Below are 27,861 nucleotides of genomic sequence, written 5' to 3'. Positions count from 1 at the left end.
CCTGGGATTTAACCCACATCGCCCACCGTAGCTCCATACCTCTCTGACATCCGGATTGGCAGTCTGAAAAAGATTTCATTTGAAAAAGCGTTCTGCTGTTTTAAAAAGAAAGAAATCGCTGATTCCACTGAGTACTTTCATTTTAAAGGTGGGGAAACCAAGGCCCAGAGGGGGCTGGCCGTCAGTGCTGAGCTGGGCAGACCTTCCATCTGCCGTGCAGAGCTGGCCTCCCCGCCTCGACTCAATGCCAGCATCATTTGCCCGCAGTTGGGGCTTTGTTATGTTCCTTCCACCTTTTTGTGTGTCTGTTTTAAACATTTTTTTAAAAAGCCACTTTCTGGGATGGGAGGGACTTTTGTCACAGCTATTTCTGACTGTGAGCGGAAGGGGCTGGGCTGTCGGCCAGAATGGAGGACTCCAAAAAGGGATGGTGGGTGGGTCAGCTGGAGTGTCCCATGCCCGTTCCCGTCACACCCCAGGGGGGCCCTCAAGCAGGTGGGTGCTGGCCCCTGAATGTCCCAAAGCCTGAAGGCTGCCCTGGAATGGAAAACTGTCTGAGGGCTTTGTTCCCTGCCACTCCCATTGACACTTTTGCTATTTCCGAAGCTTCCACCGATATGGATTATTTCTGGTTTTCCAGCAAGGCAGTCTGCGATGGTGGAAAAGTGTCCGCATACTGGCTCTGTCACTGTCTGTGTGAGCGTGGGCAAGTGGCGTGGCCTCTCTGAGCCGCCCGTGGAGCTCCCTGCTTTGTCCTCTGTGAAAGAGGGATCATCTTGTTGCTCTCCCAAGGATTGGGAAGGAACAAATGAGGTCTGGTGTGAAAGTACCTGGGCCTTGGCAGGTTCCGGGCCTGACTACCCCCACCCGAGCCGCCCAGTCCCCTTCCCCCAGCAAAGTTTGTTCCCTTAATTTACAAGGATTTCTCAGCACGGCCCCGACTGCCTAACAAGTCCATTCCAGGGCACGTCGCCGCTCTCTCTGTCCCATGGAGGCGCCAGAGATGGTGTTGGGGGTGGAGGGAAAAGGGCTGCTTCTTTGTCCAGCATCTAAGAAGCCTGTTTGACCTACTCTTAGCAGTTGATTTGTGCCTCCGGAAATCTCTCACCATCCCCCAGCCCTTTCTCCCAACTTCCTTTAAGAGAAACACACAAACCCCTCCATCTAGCGCCTCCGGGTCCCTTGAGAACTGTATTACAGAATCCCTTGGCCGGATTGGCATTCTCACTGGGGACAAATTTGGGAGCGATTCTCAGAGCCTCAAGCTAGAGGGAGGGGAATGAGGTCCCAGAAAAGAAAAGGAAGCAGGGAGACAGCTGACACTGAAGATTCCTTCTCAGAGGAATGTGAGGCGGGGCTTTGCCTTGGCAAACCAGACCGGATGCAGGGCCCCCCCTTGGGTCCCCCTTCCCCCCACGAGTGTGTGCAGTCACACTCACACACATGCCCAAACTCTCACATGCAGATGCACACTCCAGGCTCTCTGTTCAGTCCTGTGGCCCACGTCCTCACACATGACGGTGTTTGAAGGACATAGAAGGGTAGACCCGGAATTTGAACACGCCCTTTGCCGCAACAAGATGCGTTGCCTTCCAGGAGAATTGATTTAAACTGTGCCATGTGTCAGCGACACCGGAGGCTGTGGGCTTTGCATTTGCAGTCCCGGCTTTTGATTGCATTGGAAGATGAAGCCCAGCTGGCATTCCATTTATTTCCTATGTCGCGGATGGCTGAAGGCCCGGGACGGGAAGGATGCAGGCCTGCCATGTCCCTGTGCTCAGGATTAGGGATGTGCTGCTCTTTCCTGACTTTCTGCCATCAGTGATCCTGAGTGCCCACCACCTCCTGCATCACAGTCCCCCCACACCCCGAGCTGTAACTACCTGGGATGTGTCTGCCCCCCCTCATAGACTGGAAGCTTTGTGGGGACCAGCTCCAGCTCTGTCTTCGGCCTGGCCAAGGTCCACGCTGATTAAATACTCATGCAGCAGGGAGGCCTCTGTGTCTGGCTGCTGTGAGCTAGTATGCTTCCAGGGGGATGGGACAGAAGACGGATGACACAGATCACGTCCAGGGGTTTGGCTGCTTGTGGAGGGGAGGGCCTGCACTTGGAATCAAAAGCCCCGGGCCAAAGTTCAAAAAGTTTGAATGAACCCCCAAGCCTCGCGGTGCTGGGTGCAGGGGCCCCAGGGCAGGAGTTAAAAGCCGAGTGAACTTGGGCTAGTCACTGCCTCTCGAGCCTCAGTTTCCTCATCTGTAAAACAGGGATGCCAAGCTCTGTGTCCAGAGGTTGTGGGAGAAGTAGACTAGGTGTGGGCTCAGCTACAGCACAGTGCATGTCAACAGTCAAGTTCGGAATGATTTCACAGCACTGAGACTGGGTGCCCTACAGAGGCTGAGCTGTGCTGGCCCTGTGGGGTGGGCAGAGGTTGAGAACCAAGCTAGAAACCGGGAGAGGGTGTCCCATGCCCTTTGCTGGCAGCATCTGTGGGTTGCACAGCCTTCTGAGCATTGCCAGACGGTGAGGTGCTTAGAAAATTCCAGGCCAGATGGGAGGCTGCTAAAGGTTTGTGACGTTGCCACTGCCTGCCCACCAGGGGAGTGTCCCCCCACCCACACCGGGCACTGGGCGCTTGGCTTCCCGGGCAGGATGTGGTTTCTCATTCTAGTCCTGGTACAAGAAAAGGTAGTTGTCACCCAGCAGTAAGCCCGGTAAATGCCAATACCTGGTTCTCTTGAGGGTCTGTGGGGCCCAGGTCCTGGTCTGGGCTTGCCTGCAATGTGGTCTGAGCTCCACTATGGCCGCCTGAGATGGGGACAGTGGGAAGGTGGGCTTGCCCAGCAACCCTGTGAAGACCACGTTCTCTCCATAACATAGCACAATTCTGTGCATGCCATTTAATCTCTTGCACCTCAGCTTGTCGCTCTGTAAAATGGGGATGTGGTTTCTTATAGTGCTGCTTCCCAGGTTTGAGGTAAGAATCAATTCAAACAGTGCAGTAGGAAAACATTTTGAAAAAGGGTTTAAAAATAAATCAATACGGCTTAATGCTCCCGTTTATTGAGCACCTACTTTGCACTAGGTTCAATGATGACTTCTTTAAATATGTGATACTTATGAGAGCGGTCCCAAGAGGTGGGAAGTGATATGCTCATTTTACAAATGAGAGGTTCAGAGAGGCGAAGAGATCTGTCCCAGATCTCGCAGGGAGTCCATCTCCATCTCTGGGTCTCTGGACCCCAAGGTCAGTGCTCCTCCCAGGAGGTGGCCTTGTCCTGTGCCCCTGGAGGTTGGAGAAGGCTGGCTCAGAGTGAGGAGGCAGGCAGGAGGCACGGGGTCTCCCCAGCACCTGTCACAATATTGCCATGGCGGGTGGCAGAACAGGAGGCGGCTGCCACGCTGGGAAGACTCCCTGCTGTCACTTTACAATAATTATTTCTTGAGAAGCAAATGAATCACTGGCAGTAGCAGGCAGATGAGGCTCCCGGGCCACTGTAGCAGGACTGTCTGGGGCCCTGCTCTTTGGAGAAGGTCTCAAAAAGGCAGGGCTGGCAGGGCTGGCAGGGGAAGAGCTGGGGAACAGGGAACATATTATGACCTGTCTGGTGCTTTCCATGCGGTGGCCCTGCAGGATGGAAACTGAGGCTCAGAGAGGAAAAGTAACTTGGAAATCAGGCTCTAGATCTAACCTTTATCCTGTGCTGAACCCAGAAAGGGCCATGCCCATTGCAAGCCGCTTTCCTGCCGTGAGCCTTAGTTTTCACTTCTGTGAAATGTCGTCTAGTGAAGCTGGGGTAGCTATGCATCTCAGCCTCTGAATTAACGCTCCGTTTATCTTGCTCAGCCCCTGTGTGTCCCCAGGACAGCAGCCAGAGGTTCTCATCCACAGATCACCAGCAGCAGAGGGCCTTGGGCTTTCTGTTGTCTATTTGGGAGCTGGCCTCCGCCCTGGGCTGGAGCCTCCTAGCTTTTGCTTTCAGTCAGTGCTGTGAACTTCGCCAGGAACAGGAAACTTGTTACAATCATTTGGTGCCTCTTCTTGGGGAAGATTAGACTGTTGGGTGTGGATGTCTGAGAAGCGCAAGTGGAGATGTTCTTATGACAGTGGCTGGGCACCCACCGTGGGCCAGGCCCCTGCCCTTGAAAACTCAGAACCTGGGGACATAGACAAACGTGTCATGCCATGTGGCAGCATCATGTGACAACTGCATGTACCCAGTACCTTCTCCAGCAGGGCATGTGCTTACTGGGAGCACAATAAACATGTATCAGTTAATGAATTTCATGCAGTGTCTACCTAGCATTTACTCTTTGCCAGGCTTCATTCAAAGCAGTTTGCAAACATTTAATTCATGGAAGCGCTAATAAACCTGTGAGTTGTGTGCTATCATTAGCCCATTTTAGAGTTGCTAAAACTGAGCCAGAGAGACAGGGAGGGAACTGGGCCAAGACACCTTGAAAGTGGCAAGCCCAGATCTGATCCCAGGAAGTCAGTCTCCAGATCCAACCTTAATCCTCTGCTGTACCAGAAAGGGCCATGCCCATTGCAAGCAGCCTTCCCACTTGAGCCTCAGTTTTCACTTCTGTGAAATGGGACTAATAAATCTGACCTCATGGGGCTGTTTGGAAGACCATCTGAAGCGATACCCACGGAGCACTTGGTAAACCGGCAAGTGCAGTGCTTGTGGGAACTAAATCCTTGGAAGCCTTGAGCTCTACACACACTGTGCTTTCTTTCCCAACTTCCCTTGCAGCCTGACACTTTCTGAAGCATGCAATGCCTTGTCCTCTCTTGCCTTTACATTCACACCTCCCCTGGATCCTGAGATGGGACGTTGGACAGAAACCTGCTATATTAGACAGCTTAGAGCGGAATGTTTGTGTGGAACCCAAAAGCTGGGAAGAGAGGAACCTGCAGGGTATAGCTGAGACCTTGAGAGAGTCACCTTGCCTCTCTGAGCCTCCCGTTTCTTATCTAGAAAATGGGAATGGTCATGTTACATGATGGCAAGTGCGATGATGGTGCTCCGATTCCGGCTGCTGTGGCAAAAATCACGAAATGAGCTAGGGGTTCTGGGGAGAGGAGCTGGGCAGGAATCGAATGGCATTTGGGCCTTGGCCCTGGCAGGAGCCCCTCCACGTGGCCGTGCCGGGGGTGGGGCCTGTCCCTGAGCTGTCTCTGAGATGCTTGCTCAGCGCTCTCTGGCCTGCGTGCTCCGACTCCGGGATGTGTGTTCACACTAACCCTGCTCATCTGCTGCTCGATAGAGAGGCCCCTGCAGTGGAGACAGCGCCTTCCGCCCTCTTAATTGGCCATCTTTATTACTTGGGTTATTTAAGACGGTTCTTGGCTCACTGCCTCCTATTTGCTGTCTTGGGGGAGGGGAAGAGCTGCTGGTCTAAGTAGACCTTGTGAAATCCCCCGGCAGACAGGCTCCTTTCTGTATAGGGCTGGCCCATCTTCCCAGGCCCATTGGCACCCCCCTTTTTCTCTTGGCCCACTGTGGTAATGGGCAGAAGGCCATCCTGGTGGGTGGGAGTGGAAGTTTTAGGGAAAGCTTGTTGTAAGGTCAGGACCAGAGAGCCTTGGAGGTTTGGGTTGGGACACTGGTGAGAGAGACCCTGGGGTGCCCCAAACCCAGGGATTCTGGAAGGCACCCAAGCTAGTTTCGGGCCAGTCAAGGAAGGCTTCCTGGAGGTGACATCACTTAGATTGTATTTGGAAGGTTCAGTAAGAGTGGAAGAGAAGGAGGGAGGGTGCTCCAGATAGAGAGGACAGCTTGTACAAAGGCCTGGAGTTGAGCTGCGTGCAGGACACAGTGTGGAGCTGCTCCTGGTGCCCGGGCTTGAGCCTGGCACTTCCAGAACGTGGCCAGTCCTGTGCTTGCTTCTTCCCTGTCTTATCCCCTCCTCCCTCCTGCGGTCTTCTTGGCTCTCGTTTTCTGTCTTGCTCTCCTTCCTCTCCCTCTTTCCTATCTTGTTTTGTTCTCTACTCTTTGTGGCTGGCCCTCTCACTCCCATCTTGCCCAGGGCGGGCTCTGAGGGGCACCCTGTCCCCCATCCCTCAGCCAGATGCTGGGCCCCGGTGAGTGGCTCTTGCTGCTGCAGCTTTGTGAGCTCATGGGTATGCATGTGTGTGTGTGTGTGTGTGTGTGTGTGTGCGTGTGTGTGCGTGCGTACATGTGAGCACAGGTCTGGAGCCTCTGTTTATATCCTCTGGATTTAGGACCCTTCAGGTCATTGCCCTGCCTCTGGCCACTGTAGACCCCTTGTACTGTGGGTTAGGAGATAGATCTTGACATCATGGTAGGGGGCAAGGGAGGCTGCTTATGAGAGAGAAACTGCTGGTTTGGAGCTCAGTGCTGGCCACTGGGGACCCTCAGCCTCTGCAGCCGCCATTATGATCCAGAGCCTAGGATTAGACACAGGTCAGGAGGTGAGGGCTGGGGAGGGTTGGCTGCTTCCTTACCTCTCCCTGCGATCACCCTGCCTGTCCCTTCTCCCTCACACCTGTGACTTCCTCTCATCCCTTGGACAGCCCAGAGGACTTGAGGTACCCTTCAAGGTCATTTCATCTATCTTCCTGCTTCTAGGCAAAATCATTCCCTGACATCCCAACCAAGTTAGATATACCTTCTGTCTTTCACAGTGACTTTCAATCATCCTTTAGTGGTCTCTATTTCTCTCTTATCCCTATTCACGTATCCATGACCATTTTATAGATGAGAAAACGGAGGCCTAGTGAAGGAGAACAGCTACTTTGAGGTCACGAAACACAGCAGGGGCTGGAACCCAGGTCTTCTCATCCTGCCCCCTCAACAGGACTCTCTTGAAACCTTTGAGCTCAGGGCTCCCTCTGGGAGCTGCTGGCGCTTTCAGGAGGGGTTTGGAAAACTCCCAGAGGACAGAGCACTTGGAGTGGAGAAGCCACTGCCAGAGGCATGACTTGGAGCCTGTAGAGTGGGGTCCACAGAGACTGGGCCCTGCTCCTCCACCAGACATCTGGGTCCCTGGCGCTGTGGGTGAAGCTCCCTCAGCCTACAAAAGAGACATCTGAGGTTGCCCATGTGGTTTGTCTCCCTGTTACAAAAGGCACTTCTCCAGCCCCTGGCCCGGCTTTGAGGCCTTGAGATGCTGACACTGACCTGCCTTCTGGGTCTGCCAGCCCTGTGCTTGGCTGCCTCATTTATCTGGGCCTAGTTTTCCTTTTGTATGAGATGGGATGGGATAATGAGACCCACAGGGTGTTGGTGAGCCTGGCCCGGGAAAGGCTGCCCTGTCTCTTTATCTCTGGGGAAAGCCCTGGAGCTGGAAGGCTTGAGAACTTTGCCTAGAATGTTGGTGCTGGGTGAACCATGGAGGCTGATCCATCATTCCCCACAAAGACTGTTTCCAGAGCCCCTTGTCTGGGGATGAGGCCTGACAGATGGTACTTTGGGATTTGTATGTTTTTATATGGAAAGACTTTTTTTTTGAACACAGGGTCTTGCTCTGTTGCCCTGACTGGAGTGCAGTCACAGCTTGCTGCATCCTTGAACTCCTTGGGCACAAGCAATCCTCCTGCCTGGGCCTCCCAAGTAGCTAAGACTACAGGCACACACCACTACACCCTACTTTTTTTAAAATTAATTTTTGTTGAGACAAGGGTCTCGCTATGTTGCCAGGGCTGGTCTGAACTGTGGGCTTCAAGTGATCCTCCTGCCTTGGCCTCCCAAAGTGCTGTCATTACAGATGCGAGCCACTATGCCTGGCTGAGTCTCAATATTACATTGCAGTTGGTTTCACACTTGCCTTTAAAGAAAATACTAGCATTTAAAACATCAGGAATTAAATTTGCTGGGCGTGATGGCACGTGCCTGTAATCCTAGCTACTTGGGAGGCAGAGGCAGGAGAATGGCTTGAACCCGGGAAGCAGAGGTTGCAGTCAGCCAAGATCGTGCCACTACACTCCAGCCTGGGCAACAGAATGAGACTCTGTCTCAAAAAAAAGTAAAAAAATAAAATAAAACATCAGGACTTATCTGACTTGGAAACTGAACCCCTGAGCTCAGCAGGCCACTGTTGGCAGAGGCAGAATTAACCTGATGCTAAGTTTAGGGACTTCCAACTTGTAGGTTACTCCTTTTCTGAGCCCTAAGGCATCATTCGGTTGTGGGGAATTAAAAGAGAATTGCTTCATTTGCTCTTGCCTCATGTTTCCTGTTGGCCGGTGATTCGGGCCTTCTCTTGGGTGGGAATTCTGGCTCTGGGGCGAGACTGCCTGGAGTTGTGTTACTGCTCTGAGCCTCAGTTCTCTCATCTGTAAAATGGGGATGACAGTCTTAGCTGATGAGATTGTAGGGATTCAGCGGGATGGTGCCTGTGGAGTGCTAAGTGTGGCGCTGGCCCCTCAGCGGTTACCGCTCCCTTCCTCCTGCCCTGACCTGGCTCCCACCAGCCCCCAGGCTCTAGTTTGTAAAAATGTGTACAAATCTGAAAGTGTCATTTGTCGGGCCGTGTCCCAGACAAGGGGCTCTGGAAACATAGTCTTTGGGGGGAATGAAGAATCAGCCTCTATAGTTCACCCAAAACCAACATTCTAGGCAAAGTTCTCAAGCCTGCCAGCTCCAGGGCTTACTCCAGAGATAAGGAGAGAGGGCAGCCTTTCCTGGGCCAGGCTCACCAACACCCTGTGGGTCTCATCATCCCATTCCATCTCCTACAAAAGGAAAACGAGGCCCAGTGAGAACTGCCTGCTCCCTCCTGCTTTGAAGACTGGCCTTTTGTGTTCCAAGCACTTCCTCTCTCCAGTAGAGCGGCCTGGGCAGAGAGGAGGGGGTCATGTCCCCTCTCTTCTCTAGCAGACTGTTAGCGCAGGGTGACTGGGAAGGCAAGACCTGGCATTTAAGGCTGTGTGCAGTGCAGGGTGTCGCCTGGAGCCTCTGGCTCCTAGGAGGGCCTGATGGAATGTGGACATGAATGGGGGAGTCTTTCCCTGTCCCTGCTTCCCTGGGGATCATGGACTGTCTCAGCCACCCTGTTGTGTGGATTTGGAAGCAGCCTCAGGGGGTCACGTCACTGGTCTGAGGGCTTACTATGAGGAAGGGCCAGGACCGGGATTTGAACCTTACTCTTGCAGATTGTTACCCAAAGTAATCTCTGCCACACTTGCCAGCTCATTCTGGCAGGCTGAGATACAGGAGTTCAAGCCCTGTCCTGTGAGCAGGGCGGCTGTTCCTCCTTCTGGGTGTCTGTAGGCAATGGGTAGATGGTTTCTGTGTTTTCATAGACTGCCTTATGAGGCCTTGTGGATAAAGGGCCCACTCCCAGACCTTGGCAGAGGAGTGACGTCGAAGGCTGGCTTGGCATTGTTTTTTCAGGGTTGACGTCAGGGCAGCTGGTTTAGGGTTTCATCTGTGAGACAAAGGCTGCTTTGTAGCTTCTGCCCAGTTTAAATCCGGGCACATCACCCCTCAAGGTGGGAAACGAGGTGAAAGGGATTGCAGGGCCCAAACAGAGAAGCCCTGTGAGGCTTGGCTTGTGCTCAGCCCCTCCATGAAGGGAGCCAAGACCTCATAATTTCATAGCCATCTTGCTCACTTCCCAAGAGCACCCTGTACGGCCACTGCAGCGTTTGAAGCTTCACACACGTGTTCTCTGGAACATCACACCACTCCAGCAGGGTGGCTGTGGGTATGTCCATTGTACAGATGAGAAAACTGAGTCTTGGCAGGTAAAATAACTTGTTTCTTGTCAAAGCTAGAAAGTGGCATGTGACCTCAGGTCTCTCTGGCCTAGTTCCATCACTGTTGAGTCTCGTGTTGCACCCAGGTTTGGAAGGGGAATTCTAAAAGCCAGGACACCCTAGGATCAGACTGGAGCAGATAAACAAACCTCATGGCTTTAGGGGAGACCTGGAACTTTCTCTTGTCAGGATTTAGAGTTGGGTCACTGCTTTGAGCATGTGTTGTGTATTCATATCTGCATGTGTAGGTATGTGCACATGTATGTACAAGTTAAAGAAGGGCATTGGATACTGGAGGGTCTGTATCACTGGCAGCTGATTCCAGGGAGGTCTTGTGGGCAGGTGTAAGGAGTCATCCCAGGGCATACCTAGGAACTTCAGGTCTTCTTTGCCAGGATTACCGTACTTGATCATTCATACTTCCATCTGTTTGTTCGTCTGTCTGCCCATCCATCCATTACTCCATCCATCCATCCATCCATCCATCCATCCATTACTCCATCAGTCCATCCATCCATCCATCCATCCATCCATCCATCCATCCATCCATCTGTTTATCCAACAGTCCGTCCATCCATCCATCTTTTTCTGGGCTGCTGTGCTCAAGCCCTGTGCTTGGGATTTGGGGATGATGCTACATGAACTGGGAGCTTGCGGATTCTGGGGAGCTTGCCAAGTGACAGTTAAATCAGGGCTGGAAGAGTCCATAGAGATTGGTTAGACTTTTCTCTCCTTTTTGTCAGAGAGGGGCAGTGACTTGCCCAAAGTTGCATGGCAAGTTAGTGGTGGAGCTGGGGCTCAAAGTTAGTCCGTAGGTTCTTGCCCCATGTTTCTATTTCTCTGCTGTGTTAACAAACAGCTCTCATTCCTGGCTGGCAGCACCCTTACCAAGCTCTTCCCTCCTCTGCTGTTTTGATGTGTTCTTGGCTTTTCGGGAGTTGTTGGCAGCCTCTGTTCTGAGAGACTTCCAGAGGTGCCTCCTGAACCAGCATGCAGGCCCCAGATTAGAGCCAAGCTTGGCCATGCTCTGCCCTGAGATGACACTCTTCTGCGTCTGGAACAGCGGGTTGGCTGAGCCCCTGAGGGGAGAGACTCCAAGGCCCTGTTTACTTTACCTTACTGGACAATGGCATCTTTTCCTCTGGGGGTATCCAGAGGTCATCTGTTCCTTCCTCATCTTGGGGCTAGGACCATTGCAAATCCTACCTGAACATCTTATTGCCTAGGAAACCCATTCCAGAGTCCTTTCTGAGACAGGCTGTCCAGTGTCCTTGTGGGCTTTTCCGTTGGGAAGTGCTTCCTGGTGTCTAGCCGTAATCCCTATTGTTGCATGTCCCCTTTGTTTATCCTTCCACAGAGTAGGAAAATGGTTGGACATCAGTTGCCTGGTAGTTCTCAAGGCAGCACCATTACCTTGCTGTGTACCCTCTTCCCACCTACAATCTCTCCTTTTTCCACTTCCTTAGAGACTGTGCCTTGACACAGATACAAGTTGAGGCACAATCTTTATGCAGAAAAGATCTGGCTGGTCCCTGTAGTATCCCACAAGTTTCTGGGAAGGAGGCACATTCCTTTTCCAGAAGTGGCCTGGATCCCAGGGATCACTCTGGTCCCATCTTTCCCGATGGGGAAACTGAGGCCCAGAGAGGTTGAGCAACACATCCACAGCCATTCAGGCAGCCTGTCAGAGTTGGATGTCCTTCTTCATGGGGCAAAGCTGCTTCTGTGGTTTGGGCAGGGGGCTTGATAAAGGTGGCTGGTGGCCTCTTGGCCTGGTGGTCCCTGCCCCGGACAGATGTCCTGGAAGCAGAGTAGCCATCCTCATGTGGCTGCAAAGGGCTCCCTGGCCTGGAATCAGTGCTTCTGCCTGCTGGTTCCCTGGGTTGGCAGATTCCTGGCAGTCCTGGGTTGCCCTTAGGGCCGAGCAGTGGCACCTCCTCCGCTCCCACTCATCCTGTGTCTTCCCCTCATCCCACAGCCTCCCAGACTCCCTTTTGGCCCTTGAGGCACCAGGGAGGCCCCTCACCTCCAAGGGGAGAGGACAGGAGGCCTGAGTGTACATCAATGATTACGTTGCCAGGGGACACTGGCTTGGGGCAAGAAGGGGTTAAGCAGTGTTGCCTGCCAGGGCTGGGCTCCCAGCTGGTGTCCCGGCCCCTGGGTCCAGCCAGGCCATCTGGCCTGACAGATACCACACTGTGTCCCATCTGTCCTGAGGCAAAGTCACCAGGAGGAGACTGTCTGCTGCCTTTGAGGGCCTGCAGGGGTGGGCGTGGCCCCTGCCGTCTGTCACTGGGCGGGGGTCAGTCCAGTTGGGAAAGGGCTCCCCACTGGGCAGGCTGTCCTCCCTGCAGGGACTCCCTGAGTGTGAAGTGGGGGAGTCTGAGTCCCAGATGTGGTCCCAGCTTCCTTGTGCAGAAGGTCTAGAGAGGCGCAGGGATGGGCTCAAGGCCACACAGTAAGTCAGCACGGGCAGAGCTGGGCTGCCCTGAACACCCTGCTGGTGGCTATGCCCTGTGGCTCCAGCTCACAAGCTCATTCATTCAGTCAGTACCAGTTGAGGGCCTACTATGTTCTGGGCACTTAGATGGTTGGTGGCCTCTTGGCCTGATTGAGGGCCTACTATGTGCTGGGCACTTGGTCACTCTGGACACCAGACAGTTCCCCAGTCCCAGCATGGGAGAGGGAACCCAGAGACAAAGCCTCTAAGGGGAAGCATGGCGCAGCTTAGCCAAGCCCGGGACCCTGGACACTGTTGCAGCCCTCCCAGCAGCCTCCCTCTTAGCCTTCCCAGCAGCTGGAGGTGGTGCCTACGCGCTAAGAGGAGCAAAATAATGTTAGGCACTTGGTGTTTATGATCTTGTGGGGTCTTCACCACCCAGGGATGTGTAGGTACTGTTGTTATTCCCATTTTACAGTTGAGGAAATTGAGACTCAGAGAGGTAAAGTCACTTTTACCAGATCACCAGCTGGGGAGCGGCTGAGTTGGACACCCATCCCAGCCCTGCCTGATGTCAAAGTGTTTCGGGATAAGGGGCAGTGGAACAATCTCGGCTCACTGCAACCTCTGCCTCCTGGGTTCAGGCAGTTCTCCTGCCTCAGCCTCCCGAGTAGCTGGGATTATAGGCGTGTGCCACCATGCCCCACCACTCCCAGCTAAATTTTTTGTATCTTTAGTAGAGACGGGGTTTCACCATGTTGAATAGTCTGGTCTCAAACTCCTGACCTTGTGATCTGCCCATGTCAGCCTCCCAAAGTCCTGGGATTACAGACGTGAGCCACTGCGCCTGGCCTCCCCCCTCCGCCATCTTTAGGGGACTGACTTCTCTCTCCCGCCCCATGAGTAGGTGGGAGGAACACTGTCGTGTGTGTGTTGTGGGGTTGCCTGGTGCCCTGCCTCTGCCCTCTCCACTGGTTCACATCAGGTTGGATGCCAGAGCCTGCCATGATGACAGGAGGTGGGGATTAAGTAATGAGTCCATCCCCTTGAGCTGTATTTAGTCACTAATTCTTTTGGTGCACATGCTTGCGGTCTAATTACCTGTCTCAGCTGTACTGGAACCTGCCCCTTCCCGCCAGTGAGGACAAGGACGGCACTGCACAGACAGGTGGCCGTGGCTGTCACCCATTCTCGGTGGCACAAGCCCCATGTGTTATTGGTTGGCTGGGTCCTTGTCACTCTTCCCTCCTCCCTCCTAGAGATTGCTCCGGAATGTTCTCCTCCCCTTACCAGCGACATGGCAGGCAGCTCATAGTCTCTGGAGTTGCACTGAGCCAGCCTGCCTGTGTGGGACCTTGGATACATCACCTCCCACCTCTGAGCTTCAGGCTTCTCATTTATGAATGACCTGGATGTCCCGTCTGATGTCCTAGGATCCTGTGTTCTGTGCTTTGTTTTTTTGCCCCACCTGGAGCCAGTTTGTGTTTGCCCATCCTCATTTAATCCAGGTGGGGTCATACTCACCCATTTTACAGGTGAGGACACTAAGTCCTAGGGAAGTGACTTGGCTTAAGGCTACAGAGCCTTGCTTTCAAGCCAGGTGTGCTAACTCTCCCTGGTGGGCTCTGCCTGGCCGCCAGCTCCTCATGTGTTCAGGCTGCAGATGATGAGGGAAGCCTGGACTCCAAGGTAGCTGGCTCCAGGGCACTGCGGGTGAGTAAGTGTGCGGGAGATTACCCTGAGGTGCCCTACATTTACCTTCAGGGCAGCACAGTCGCTTGGAATAAACAATGGAGAGAACCAAAGTACATATTAGATATCCAAAATAGCCTTGGGAGTTGCTGTTTTTCTCAAAGCTGTAAACATATCCCTGGGTGGGGCCCCCCACACTCTCCTGGGCACAGAGCCCCTGCGCCTCCTGCCTCTTGATCTGAGTGCCCAGAGACCTGCTGCCCAGACCCCCTGCTGGCTTCCATTTAAGCAAGGGCTGGAGCTCTGGAGGCTGAGAGCTGGAGCCGCTGTGGATGGGGATGGGAATGGGGCAGAGGGTCCGTGGGGGCTTGGCCAGGCCTAGGCAGAAAGATGATGTCCTGGGGATGGAGAGCCATGGATGCCAGCTTTCCCATCATCTGCCCCAGGCAAGATAGGCCCACGCTTCAAGGTGCAGAGAAGAAAGTTGGACTATGGGGATTGTCTGGGGAAACTGAGGTTGTCAGGGAGGGGCTGGCAGGTAGGCCATGTCTAAGGTGACAGTGAGTCAGGGCTGCATTGGCCTAGATTGAATCTCCTAGAGAAGGTCCTGGAGATGACACTTACTGGGCCTTTTTAATCCAGTGAATATTTTTGGGGCCTCTTGTGTGTCAGGCTCTGCTGGGCGCTGGAATTGCAGTTGTGACCCAGAGATGGGCCTGCTCTTGAAAGAGATGAGGGCCGGGCACAGCGGCTCACATCTGTAAAGCCAGCACATTGGGAGTCTGAGGCGAGAGGATCGCTTCAGCCTAGGAATTTGAGACCAACTGGGCTGCATAGTGAGACCCCGTCTCTACAAAAAAAAAAAAAAAAAAAAAAAAGAAAAAAGAGAGAGAGAGAAAGAGAGAAAAGAAAGATGAGTGAAGTAGAGGAGACCAGCAGGGGAGCAAGTAACCTCAGTAGCAAGTGGCCCGGTGCCTTTGCAGCACAGAAGAATGGCACTTGACCCTGGCCAAGGAGCCAGCAGCGGCCTTCAGGAGGGGGTTAGAAGCTGGGTCCTGAAGTCATATTAGGTAAGAGAGTGAGAGAGGAAAATGACAAAGGGGAGCGGGTGTAGAACGTGTTGGGCAGAGAACGCAGTACATGCCTTAGAGGTTTGATGTAGTTTTTGGCACAGGATGGGGGCTGGAGGTGTGGGGGGGATGCTGCTCAGACTTACACTACCCTAGCACATGGCCTTGTTCTCCAGGTCTTACCACCCACCAGGTGAGACCTTTTGGGCAACAGAGTGAGACCCTGTCTCAAAAAAAAAAAAAGAAGCCATTCACAGAAGGACAAATACTATCTGAAGTACCCAGAAGTCGAGACAGAAAGTAAAGTGGTGGTTGCCAGGGGCTGCAGGGAGAGGGGTACGGGGCATTACTGCTTAACAGGTATAGTTTCAGTTTTGCAAGATGGAGAGTGTGCTGGAGATGGTGGAGGTGATGGTTGCACAGGAATGTGAATGCACTTAATGCCACGTGAAAAATGGTTAAGGTGGTAAATTATAAGTTATATTGTTATTTATTTATTTAGAGACAGGGTCTTGCTCTGTCACCCAGGCTGGAGTGCAGTGGTGCCATCTTGGCTTACTGCGGCCTTGAGCTCCTGGGGTCAAGCAGTCCTCCCACCTCAGCCTCCCGAGTATCTGGGGCTACAGATGGTGCCACCACACCTAGCTATTTTTTTTTTTTTTGTATTTTTTGTAGAGATGAGGTTTCGCCATGTTGCCCAGGCTGGTCTCAAACTCCTGGGCTCAAGTGATCTGCCCGCCTCGGCCACCCAAAGTGCTAGGATTATAGGCGTGAACCACCTTGCCTGGCCTGTTACGTGTATTAAGAAAAGATACAGAGGGATCAGAGTAACAGTTCTACCCCTCAATCCCCAGCCACCCACTTCTACCCTGGAGGGAACTAGCATTTTCAGTATGATGGTTGATGCTTGGTTTCCTCCCACCTGCCCTTGGGCACAAGTGGGCAGTGGCAAGTTGGATGGGGCCCCTTCACTCATGGACAGAGGAAGATGCCTCCTGGCCCAGGGTGAGCACCCCTTCCATCCCTGCTTGCCTGGCACAAGGCAGTGAGTGCCCAGATCTTCCAAGCTTCTTGGGTTGAAGGGATTGAGGATCTGAGGCTGGAGGAGCCGGAGGTGCTGCCCCGTGAGAGCTCCGGAACTTGCCTCCCCTCTCTTGGCGGGAAGATAATACCCTGAATCCACTTCTGTGTCCCCAGCACTTGGCTCCTGTGTGAGCACTTGGGAAATGTTTGTTGAATCTGTCCTGGGGGAAGAAGATGAAGTGGAAGCCAGCAGCCGGCCTGAGTTGGGCTGTGGGAGATCTTCTGGGCTGCCGGGCCTGGGTGTCTCTAGAAACACACAATGCTTACTCACCAAGGCTCCTTTGGTGGCAGGTCTTGTGCCAGGCACTGGGATGTGGTGCCGAATTGGACACGAGGGAGATGAGACGTCCTCCTGTGTGTCTTGGCAGCTCATGTGTTGCCAGGCATTGGTAGCAGAGGGGGCTGGTTTGGCATCCAGGTACCCTGCCTCATGCCCGGGGCCCTGACCAGTGTACTCAGAGGAACTGCCCCCAACTGAGTTGCCCATTTTCCACGGCAGGGAGGACATCAGAAAGGCCGTGTTCTGTGACGAATCATAGCTTCCATCTATTGAGCATTTGTTGGGAGCTGGGCTCTGTGCTAACTGTGAAACGTGTGTTGACTCATCTACTACAACAGCCTGGCAAGGCAGGTGCTTCCGTTAGCTCCTACTCAAAGCTAGGGGACCTGGAGCACAGGCGGCTAAGTGCTTGGGCCAAAGGCACACAGCTCAGAAGTGGCAGACCCTCTGCCCCACCTGGCATCCCTGTCTGGTGGGGCCAGCGGTGGGACCTCTGCAGTTCCTGGGGGCCGGATGACAAGCTGCAGCCTTCCCGCAACCCCGTGACCTCCATAATGCAGTCCAGCCAGAAAGAAACAGACCATTTTACAGACCAGAGCAACAAGGGTACTGCTCTCTAAGACCCTGGAGCCAGTGACAGGGAAGGCAGAGAAGGGACGAGAGCCTCCGTTTATTTTGAGCCTGTGTATACCCTCCTTTCACAAACTGTAGCAGCCTCCAGAGGCATGGGGATCTTTATGATGACCCAATGGGGAGGCTTGGGGATTGGAAATCACTTGACCATTTCCAATGGCTGATACTTTTGGGATTTGAGCCTTGTTCCATCCAGCTTCAGAGCTTGGTGCCTTTCTTGCTCACCACATGCTGGCCCCAGCTCGTTGCCTTGGCAGTGGAGGTGGTGGTGTACCGAGGCCTTCCTGCACCTGAGTTCTCTGGCGCTGAGAATAAGTGCATGGGCAAAGAGGCTTTTTTCCGGGTCAGTGACTGTGACTCCATGTGTACCCATCTGTGTATCTGACCCTGGCATTGGAATCTGGGGACATTTTCTAAGTGATGTGCTGGAGTTGCGGGCAGGGAGTAGGGTTTATGGAGCTGAAGAGACACTATCTAACCATTGAGAGGCTGCCCAGGCTTGGAAGCCACATGCACCTGGATTTGACCTTGAACAAGTCATTTTACCTGAGTGTGTACAGCGGGAATGATAACATTTGTCTCACAGAATTAGACATGGTGGGAGTAGAATGATTAGCACCTAATCAGCATTTTACAATAAATGCAAATTCTTCCCTTCTCATAGAGGAGTGGAGTCTGATGAGAGAGACAGGAAACTGAAAATTTATAGCTCCTGGATGCCAGTGATGAAGGCATGGGCTCAGGACTAGAAACATCAGAATGGGCATAGTGACTTATTCTGGGGAAGTCATGAAGGGCTCCCTGGAGGAGGTGATGAAGGTGTACTCAAGCCTGGAAGAGGTTGGAAGTGGTGCTCCAGGAAGAAACTTCATGGTGGCTTGCAATTTGTGATGCAGATTTTTCCTCACTGTAAGAAGATAGTTGAGACAATTTTCTCCTCGGAGTGGCCTGGTGTTTCGGGGGGTGGGGTGAGTGCCCACTGGGTCTAGTTTCCAGACAGAAGCAGTGGAGGGAGGGCACTGCCCAGCATGCTGCCTGGGATTACGAGTGTCCACAGAGCTGCTGTTTCTCCAAAGGTGTTTTTTGTTTGTTTTTGAGACAGGATCTCACTCTGTTACCCAGGATGGAGTGCAGTGGCCTGATCCTAGCTCACTGCAACCTCAAACTACTGGGCTCGAGGGATCCTCCAACCGCAGCCTCCCAAGCAGCTAGGACTACAGGTGTGTGCCACCATGCCTGGCTAATGTTAAAAATTTTTTGTAGGGATGGGATCTCACTATGTTGTCCAGGCTGGTGTCGAACTCCTGGCCTTGAATGTTCCTCCTGCCTCAGCCTCCCAAAGTGTTGGGATTACAGGGATGAGCCGCCACGTTCAGCCTCTTCAAAGTTGTTTTCAATAAGTGACACCAAGTGGGAGCGATGCTGGGAACTTGGGCAAATACAGACACAGTGGAATTGGACAGGTGGCTCAGAAAACCATGGGAACCTGAGATTGGCAACGGGACAGGTGACCCAGGGGTTCCCTAGGCCCCACGTTGCCCACAGAAGCCAGAAGTTGGCCTGGGTGAACACCCTGAAATGCCTTGTGTGTGTTGGAAGGTACCATGAGACCAGCTGGGCTCTCCCGCGCTGGACCTACCTGCTGCCGCAGTGGCCTTGTTAGGACAGACCTGAAAGGCTGAGCGTGGCCATTAGTTCCTGGGGTGCGTCTCTGGGGTGTGGAGGGCGAAAGCAGGGTTTTCAGTGATGGGATTCTGTGGCATTAGCATCTGGCTTCTTTCCTTCTGCCATCCCGCCCCATGTACTGCCAGCCACCCAGCCAGGTGAAGGTGGCATCTAGCTCATTATCATGGCCATCAACAACATGGCTGTTATGCAGCATAGTGGTTGTGTCATCTGAGGGCCCTGGGCGCAAGTCTGACCTCCTCACTTCCAGTGTGATCCTAGAGTGTTCTCCCAGCCTCTCCCCACCTCTCTGAGTGGCTGCCATTGGGTGGTCTCGAGGTTGAGGATGATGACGCCAACAGCATGCTCATGGTAGGCCAGGCACTGTTCTGGGCACTTTTCACACGCTATTCCATGGGATGTGGACAAAAATCCCTCAGAGCTGGGAGGTATTACCAAGGTCCAGAAAGGGTCCTCGTTTTCTCAAGGTCTCAGAACTGCAAGATGGAGAGCTGGGATTTGATCCTAGGACCCTCTGACTCCAGAGCCCGCGCTCCTATCTCCACTATACACACTGATTGGAACACAAGGACTGACGTCCCAGCTGGCTTTTGAGCATTTGTGGTTTGTCAGGTGGCTTTATGGACAGTGTGGGGTGGTTGTCCAGGGATCAGGGAACTTGTTTTCTGATCAAGCTTGGCTGGGTGGGCCCTAGGAATCCATCCAGTTTGACATCATTACATTACTGATGGGAAAGTGGTGCCAGAGGAGGGGAAGGGACTGGCCCAGGTCATAGAGCCAGCTGGGGTGGAGGCAGGACCAGCTCCAGGACTTCCTGCACAGGGCTGGCTGCCTCGATGCCTGAAGGGGCATGTGGCTGGGGTGGGGGCCGGGCCCCAGTTAGGGGCTGGCTGTTCTCTCCCACTCACCTCTCTCAAGTCCTGGTGGCTCACCACAGAGAGCCCAGAGACCAGCTAGCTTCCCTGCAAAGGGCCCCCTTGGTCACCAGGAAACAGGTGGGGGGAATGCGATGACCCCATGCAGCTCATCCCCACTGCCTGGCAGTGGGACTCACTTTCACCTCCTTGCTGGGAAAACTCCTTAGCAACTCCATTTCAGTACCACCTCTCTCAGTTGCTCCTGGGTCCCCAGAGGGCCAGGACAGGATGGAGAAGTGTCCTTGCTTAGGGGGTCCAGACTTTGACCCACCCATTTGCCCCTCCCTCCCCCAGGCAGTTAGAGCCAGGGTGACACCAATGAAGAGCATGGGCATCATCCATCAAGGGCGCCTGTGTGTCTCACTTGAGCCTGCTCTCCTGAGCCCTCCAAGATGGGATTGCTATCCCCATTTTACAGAGGTGGAGACTGAGGCTCCTAGCTTGACGTAGGCAGGCCCTCAGAGGATCACACAGTGGCAGATGACTTTCTCAGCTCTCCTGCCCTTCCTCGAGAGGTCTGCAGAAATGCCTATACCCTTTGACTTTCTAAGGCCTGTGGGACTCATGGCAAGCCCTCAGGAACTGTTTATGGAATAAATGAATGATTGGCAAACAAATGAACAAATGCATGCTCCCACACCATGCTTTTTGACCAGGGAGAGGGCACCCAGAGGGTGTCTGCTGTTGAGTGCAGGCTGTCAGAGCCCTGATGGGACGCAGGATAACTCTGGATAGAGGCTGTCACTCTTCTGTACTCCGAGGAAGGGCCCTATCCAGGGTGTGCAAATAGCACTGCAAGTATCATATCCAAAGGGATTTTGAGAGATCCTTTTACAGATGGGGAAACTGAGGCCCAGGGCAGAGGAGGGACTTGCTCAGGGTCATGCAGCAAATTAGCAACATGGCTAGGACTTGAACCAGGACCTCCTGCTTCCTAGCCTGCTACCCTGTCTTCCACACCGGTCTTCCCTATGGATGTCAGACCCCTCTGCCTCTCCCCTGAGCAGCCTTGCACAGACCTGGCCTGCTGGCATCCCTGGAGGAGGCCACTGTTTCTGGTTGAAAGCAGCTCTGTGTGTCTGTGGGTGGCAGTGTGCTAGGGCACACTTGATGTAGTGGCTTCTCAAACCTGGCCCCCATCCCCAGCGTGCAGCCTGTGATCCGTCCTGCCCAGGCCATTACCGCCAGTCTGTAATGGAATCGGCTGCCCTGGTTAAGTGTTCACATTAAATTAATACCTCTTCCTTGGAGACAATCAGTTGGCATTTAATTTGTGTTTCCTTCCGAGAGCAGCGGAGTACAGCTGGGCAGCCGGGCTCTGATGGGCATGTCTGCGAGGCAACCCTTCCCGGGGATCAGGGGCTTCGTGGAGATGGGAGCTAGGAGGCCACAAGAGGTGGTGCCAGGCGTCCTGGGGGCTGGGCTTGGGCCAGGCTGGAGGGGGCCTCTTCCAGGGGCAGGGGCTTGAGCTTATTGGCTGTCCATTTTTGGGGGAGAAGACATGTTTGCAGCACGCCACGTGGGAGAGGAAGTGGGGAGGCAAAGTGTCTACACGTGCCTCAAGGCTGAGCTGCCGGGAGGTGAGCCCTGTGTTAGCAGTGGCGGTGGGGTTTCCACATTGTGTTCCTGGCCCTGCCCCGCTCCCACTCCCTTATCGTATTTTTTTTCTGTCTTAAATATGAATTGTATATGGTATTCGAGGGGGCTGATGGGCAAGGAGGAAGTTGACTCAGTCGTGGTTTTCAGGTTCTCTAGAAGGGCTCAGCAGAAGCAAGTGGGGGCTGTTGGGGGTGCACAGCCCTGTCCCCGCAGGCGAGCCCACTCTGGTCTGCACAACCCATCAGCTTCTGTGAAACTGCATTGAAGAGAGGGCTCCCCTGCCCTACCTCTGTGCCTGCACCCTCTCCCTCTAGCTTAGATATTATTCTAGAGAAGAACAGCCGGTTGGGGCCCCCAGGCTTGGCCCTGGCTCTGCTATGAGGCCTAGGCAAGATACCGTCCATGCCGGGACCCCTCTGTGCATCTGCGAGTGGGCAAACACAGGAGCTGAGGCAGCGCAGAGCTGGGGGGCACTGGCCAGGCGTAGTCTCCTGTGGTCAGGGCCACCGGGCTCCAGCAAGTCCCTGGCCACCTGCACCCAGCCCTGCTGCAGTGGGGTGGCTTCCTGTGTCCAGGATGGAGCTGAGAGGGCGCCAACCCTCCACCCTCTGGGAAGGAAGCTGCTCTCTGCCCCCACCTGCCCTCTGCCAGAGGTCAGGCCCACGCTTGGCCCAGAATGAAGTCTTCCACTGAGGGCTCCAGCCTAGCTTCACCTGAGCTTATTTCCCCTCACCTGACTGAGTCGACCTAGGTGTGCCGGCTGCTCCCCTTCCCGAAAGGTGTGGGTGGTTTCCACACCTCCCTCCCAACTCTGGAGGTGGGAGGTGGCCACGTGCCATGCCGTGCAGTTCACATGGAGCTGCTGAGTACCCGTGGTCTGATGGGTGCCAGGGGTGCTTTCACCCCCACTGTCCCTTTCCTGTGGTTCCCACAGCCACTTTCAAAAGGGGGTGGCTGGCTTTCCCCACTCACAGAGGGGACAACTGAGGCCCAGAGGGGAACTGAGACAACTGGGAAGAGGTGGGGCAGGATTTGAACCCACCTTGTGCTGCCCTGGAGTCTTGGGATGCTCACTCCAGGAGCCCCAGGGCCGTCCCTGGAGCCTTCATTGTTTTGCTGGGCCTGTACCCACTTTCCTTCCGCGGGAGCCCTGAGCCTCTTTCTCTGACTGCACAGGAAGTGAAAAATCTGTGAGTCAGCCCCTCTGCCAGTGACTTCAGCTTGGGTTTCCGCCCCTCTGTAGGGCAGGCTCATCTGTCCCTTTCCTGTGCGTCTGTGTGTCATCTTGAGCTGATGGGGGAGGGGGAGGCACTGGCTCTGAGTGGGGTGGGGGTGGGGACTGGCATAGAATCTGCCCACCCCCTTTCCCCAGTGGCCAGCAGAGACTTCTCGTTCCTCACGTGGTTCCTGTGGTGGCTCCTCAGGAATGCAGAGAGACCACATCTGGTTGGGGTGGTGCTGCCACCTCCCACTCCTGGCCACCAGCCTCAGAGAGTTCTTGTTCTGCTGAAATGGTGGCCGAGGCCCCGATCTCAGCTGCCCTGTGCTTTTGTGGAGTCATTTCCTCTCCCGACACTCTTTCTCCTGACATCCCTGCCTCCCCTCCCTGGCCCAGGGCTGCGGTAAGTGGGAAAAGGAAGGTTTCTCCTTCTCCTGCCTGCTTCCTGCTCCGGCCATCCCTCCCATTGGCCTGGCCTCCTGGGAGAGGCTCTGGAGCCAATGGATGAAGCTGAGTGTGGGGGGCCTGTGCTGGGAATTTGCCTACCGCAAGCCCCCCGGCTGGGATGGTTCAGGCTAAGGATACTCCAGGGGGAAGGGAGCTCTGGCTGGAGGTGAGGGCCATCAGGGCACTGAGGAGTAAGTGCAGCTTTGATTCATTCAATCATCCATCTGTCCGTCCATCTGTCCATCCATCCATCCATCCATCCAACAAATGCATTTGATAAATATCTTACTCTTTAGCAAGTGCTCAGCCAGTTTTAGGCGCAAGGAATACAGCAGCAAGCACAGAAATGATCATCATAACCAGCTCTCTGAGCCTGCAGAGGGGCTGGACCCTCGCTTGAGACCCAGCTCCTGTGCCTGTTTTCCCACCGAGACCAGGACCTCGCCTCTTGCTTCCTCCTTGCCCCGTCTCTGTGCTGGTACTCCTGAGATGAGTACCAGCCCCTGGTGGTGGTGGGGAAGGTGGAGGTGGCGGTGACCACCTGCTGGAGCCATTACTGGCCCTGGTGTCGTGGAACTGGCTCCTTTGGGTGACAGCTGAGTGCCGTGGGATCCCATGACCATGTCACTGGGGAAGAGGAGATCCTGGGGCCTCTGCTGCCTCAAGCTGTGGGGCAAACAATGGAAGTGGATGAGAGACTTGGGGAAGAGATGACATTTGAGACAAGTCTGGGGGGATGGCCAGGGCTTCAGGGCTGAGGAGGAGGGAGGAAGAGGGGAAATGAGTTACCTGACCTCTGAGCCTCATCTGCAACATGGGGACGATCCCAGGGGAGGGCTCAGCAGGATTCTGTAGAGGGAGGAATAAATGCCAAACGTGGTGGACACCACCGAGAAGGTAATCAATAAATGTGCCCTCTCTCATCCAGTGCTTGAAGAGAGAAGGATCTGGAAATTTGATAAGCTGTTGGGTCAGGGTGGGCAGGGGCGGCTCTCAGTGATTCAAGCCATGTTGGCTGTGGCTGGAGTTGTCCGTAGGCCTTGGGTCTTCATTTTCCCACCTGTAAAGTGGGGACAGGGCAGCTTTCCCAGAGCATGCGCAGTACGACGGAGCAGATCTATGGAAAGGCCCTGCCCCACAGAGAGCACTGGGATGTGTTTGTCACCTCACTTTCTTCCAGTGACAGGCCTGTCAATATCTTGGAGTCTTCTGACCAGAAAAGACCCCTCCCCAGCCAACAGAACAGCTCCTGGGTTGCTGAGGAAAACTCAAGGAAACTGACCTTTGTGCACCCAAAATTATCTCTTTATGTTCACTCCAGCCTTCCTTCCCCTTTCAGCCTTAAAGGCCTAGGTGTAGGATTCTGCCAGACTTGGGTTTGAATCCAGACGCTGCCACTTCCTAGGCAGTCTTTGGGCAGGTCGTTTGCTCAGCTGTGGGCTGGGGCTGAGATCGGGGATGGCATAGGCTGAAAGGAAACCATGTCTGCAAACCCCTGACCCAAAGTAGGTGCATCTGATTCTTGGTGGCAGACAGCGCCTGGCCTGTCCCTTCATGCTGCCCTCTTTCTGCTTGTCCCTCTGCCTGAAACACCCTCCCCACTGAAACCTTACTCTTGTGGGCAGACTCAGGGCAGAGGGAGGATTGTGTTTGGGAAGCAGGTGTTGAAATCTCCATGCCAGCAACTTGGTTGACCAGTTCTCAGTGAAGCTGAGTGCTCCCTGGCTCTGGGTGGGCGGGCAGTGAATGCGGGTGTCTGGAGTGCCATAAGAAACACATCACCCACCTGGCCTTCATGCCAGTCCTCAGAGTGGTACAAGGACAGAGCTTTTCTGCACTGTCAACACTGGAGCCAGCTGAGCCAGGTTTTCTCCACCGCCGCTAGGAGGGACATCAGGGCGGGTGACAGGCTCTTCAGTCAAGCCGGCTGCTGTCCACATGCAGGATCTGTCTTCGACCTTCTGGGAGCAGGCCAGCCGGCTGCCTACCCAGTCCGGCTTTGGAAATAAAAAAGCCCATTAAATCACTGGTGCAAGCTCATCCTGGGGGTGCGGTGTGTGCAGCTCAGGAAACATGACTGAGGCGTGGGGCGCGTGCAGAACTTGGGGCGGGAGAGGAGAGGCGAGGTGGAGGGGCTGGGTTGTGTGGTCTTCAGAGCCTGGGCACTCAGTACCATCTGCAGCCTGGCATACCTGGGGGGCTGTCTGCCCCAGCCCTCGCCTGCTGAACCAGGAACTGCATGTTAATAAGATGTCCAGGTGATTCGTGTGCACATTCTAGGTTGAGACTCACTGCTTTAGAGAGTGGACTAGCTTTGACTCCCAGCTCCCTGCTTGCTAGCTGTGTGACCTTAGACAAGTTACTTTACCTCTTCAAACCTCAGCTCTCTCTCATCTGCAAAATGGGCTTGGATAGAAATTCTTTCCCCAAGAGGGTTAATAATTCACATTCAATCAGTGATGTGTGTGTCCAAGGCAGTGAGCCGGTGTGGGGCCCAGCCCGTACCCCGCAGTGAATGGTGGCTGCCGCTGCTGTTGCTGTTATTGTGTCTGGAGAGCCACAGATCTGGGCTTGCGCTCTCACCTTGGGTGGATTTGGGGCAAGTGTCCTTCTCTCTCTGGTCCTCGTTTTCTCCATCTGTACAAGGGGTCTGTTGGCCCCTGCCTCGCCTTCCTCATGAGATGGTTGCTCAAAGGAAAAGTGAGGGGTGCTGTGCCTCATTCTCAAAGGGCCCTCCGGGGAATGGAGAATGTCGGGGAGGTGTCCCTGCGAGCCTGCGTCCAAGGGAGGAGCCATGTCATTCTTTATATTTTGCCCCCTTCTTTGCTGCTACTGCTCTTGCCGCTAGATGTGGTAGCGGGCTGGCCCTGGGTGCCAGGCTGCAGCCAGAGCCATACTGGGGCTTGCCCTTGCACCTGCCCTTCTCAGTGGCTTTGGAATTGAGTCGCCTTCCCCGCTCTGAGCAGTGTGGCCAGGAGAGACAATCCGGCTCAGGACCTGTGCTCTGGCCTTTACCCCTTGGGGAAGCCCCAAGTGCTCTGTGCTGCCAGACAGGGCTGCGGTGACCTGGGAACTTCCCCACCTTGAGATTCCTCTCCCCAACATGGGGCCTGTTCTTCTCAGTGAGAGGTGGTCTGGGACTGGACTCTTAGCCTTGCCCCTGATATACTAGGTGACCTGGGAAAATGGCTTGACCACTTGGCCTCAGTTTCCCCATCTGTACAATGAGATGGTCCTGGCTGGATTAGGCCCTTAGATTCCCTCCCTGCCCCCTCTTAGCTTCCTCTGTGCCCTCCAGCCCTGGCAGGAATCCCAGCCCCTTGCCCTCCAGGTCCGGACCCTGGAGCCCACACAGATCTCAGCCTGGCAGCTAATGCTGGGGCTGGGAAAGGCCGGAGAAAATGGGGAGAGGAAGAGAGTGTGTGTCCTCCAGGAGCCCTGGCCGGGGCTGTCTCATGTGGGAGAGAGGAGGAATTTTCCTCTGTGTGTGCAAACAGTATCTGTTTTCTCTTGTTTCCAAAAGCCGGTGACGTAACCAACTCTCCCTCCCCTCTGGCCTATTTTTAGCTGGCCCCGACAGCATCCTAACAGGATTCCAGATTGCCCTGCTCCGAGGCCATGTAGGGAGGGTAGCAGTGGGGTGAAGAAGGAGAGAAGCTCCTCTGTCTGTCCCAGGATGGAGGGAGGGAAAGAACCTGCCCCCAGCTTCCTCTAGGGAGGGAGAGACTGTGTTGGAGGAGGTGGGTTAGGGCCTTTAGGCTTTGACAGTTCCTGGGTCTATGAGGAGCGCCGTGAGGGGATTCCGAGCAACCGGTCTGGGGCCTCCCCACCTGGGCTTCAGTCCTAGCTCGACCCTATCTCACCCTGGCCTTGGGCTCAGCTTGTGCCTCTGGGCCTTGCTTTCTTCACCTGGGGATAATGACGGTACCTACAGCATAGGTTGTTATGAAGATTGAATAAACTTCACGTAGAACAGTGCCTGGTGTGAAGTAAGTCTCAGCGAAGGTGGGTCTGGTATTGGTATTATCATCCAACCCCAGGGAACTGCTCCTGTCCCTTCCCGCAGTTGAGGCTGGGGGTCCACTGAAGCATCCTGTGCCTTCTCCCCTGCCTGCGTTCCTGTTCAGCTTGGAGCAGTACACACATGAAAGGGTAGTATGGAAGCCTTTGGAACAGGGCCTGGCACATCATAAACGCTACATCTGGATTTACTGGGTTTTGTTTTAATGTAATAAAACAAGCCTGGGTTTGAATTCCAGCCCCACTGACTTGCTGTGTGTCTTTGGGGAAAATGTTTAGCCTCTCTGAGCCTCAGTTTCCACATCTATAAAATGGGATGATAACACCTATATAGGAGAGTTCTGTGTTGGTTTGGGGTAGGCTGTAGGACATCACAATGCTGAGCACAATAAAAGTTTGTTTCTTGTGGGTGCAAAGAAGAACCCGAGAGTGGAGCTGGCTGCAGTCTGGCTCCTAAGGACCAGCTTTGTGACTGCATCTTGCAGCAAAAGCAGGAGCAGCAGTGTTGGCACCGCACTTTACAGTTTGCATGCAGGCAGGGTGGCGGTCCCTCCCACCTTTGTCTTCCCACGGTGCTGGGCTCATACTTTAAGCATGGCACTTGTCACTACCACCTGGTACTCTGGTTATGTATCAGCTTGGCTGTGCTCTCACAGCACCGCCCCTAGGCTGGGCGCTCCCAGAGGGCAGGCAGGGAAGGATGCCCCAATGCACCTCCCTCACCCAGCTCAAGCTAGGCCCTGGTGGATGCTGGGTTGTATCTGAGGGCCAGACTGGCCTTCTGGAGCTCACCTTCTGACCACCTATTCCTCTTGGCTTTTACAGATGGGAGGAGGAGCTCGCCAAGCGCATGAACCTTCAGACTATGGTGGAAACGCTGCAGGAGGTAAGAGCCCTCGGGCATCCCGACCAGGAGAGGGTACGTCAGACAGCCGTGTGGCCAAGGGGTGCAGTCTTCATGAGGCAAAGCCAGGAAATTTTCACACAGCCCCTACTCTGTGTTACCTCCTGCTGCCTCAGTCTCTCCCCTATGGAGCCAAGAGATCTCTT

At 54.3% G+C, this 27,861-nt stretch overlaps 1 protein-coding gene across 3 annotated transcripts in view; it reads left to right on the top strand.

The window, feature by feature from the left end:
* Window positions 1-27,861, top strand: part of IFFO2 (intermediate filament family orphan 2) — a 50,434-nt gene that overhangs the window by 5,406 nt on the left and 17,167 nt on the right. For all 3 annotated transcript variants that reach the window (XM_017505844.2, XM_017505854.2, XM_017505861.2), the window contains exon 2: window positions 27,637-27,697. In XM_017505844.2, coding sequence (XP_017361333.1) covers window positions 27,637-27,697 — 61 coding nt within the window. The remainder of the gene's footprint in view (window positions 1-27,636; window positions 27,698-27,861) is intronic.

This window comes from Cebus imitator, unplaced genomic scaffold, assembly GCF_001604975.1.
Source record: "Cebus imitator isolate Cc_AM_T3 unplaced genomic scaffold, Cebus_imitator-1.0 Scaffold15, whole genome shotgun sequence".
In the NCBI taxonomy this organism is placed as follows: Eukaryota; Metazoa; Chordata; class Mammalia; order Primates; family Cebidae; genus Cebus; species Cebus imitator.
This window is presented reverse-complemented; position numbering and strand designations above follow the sequence as displayed.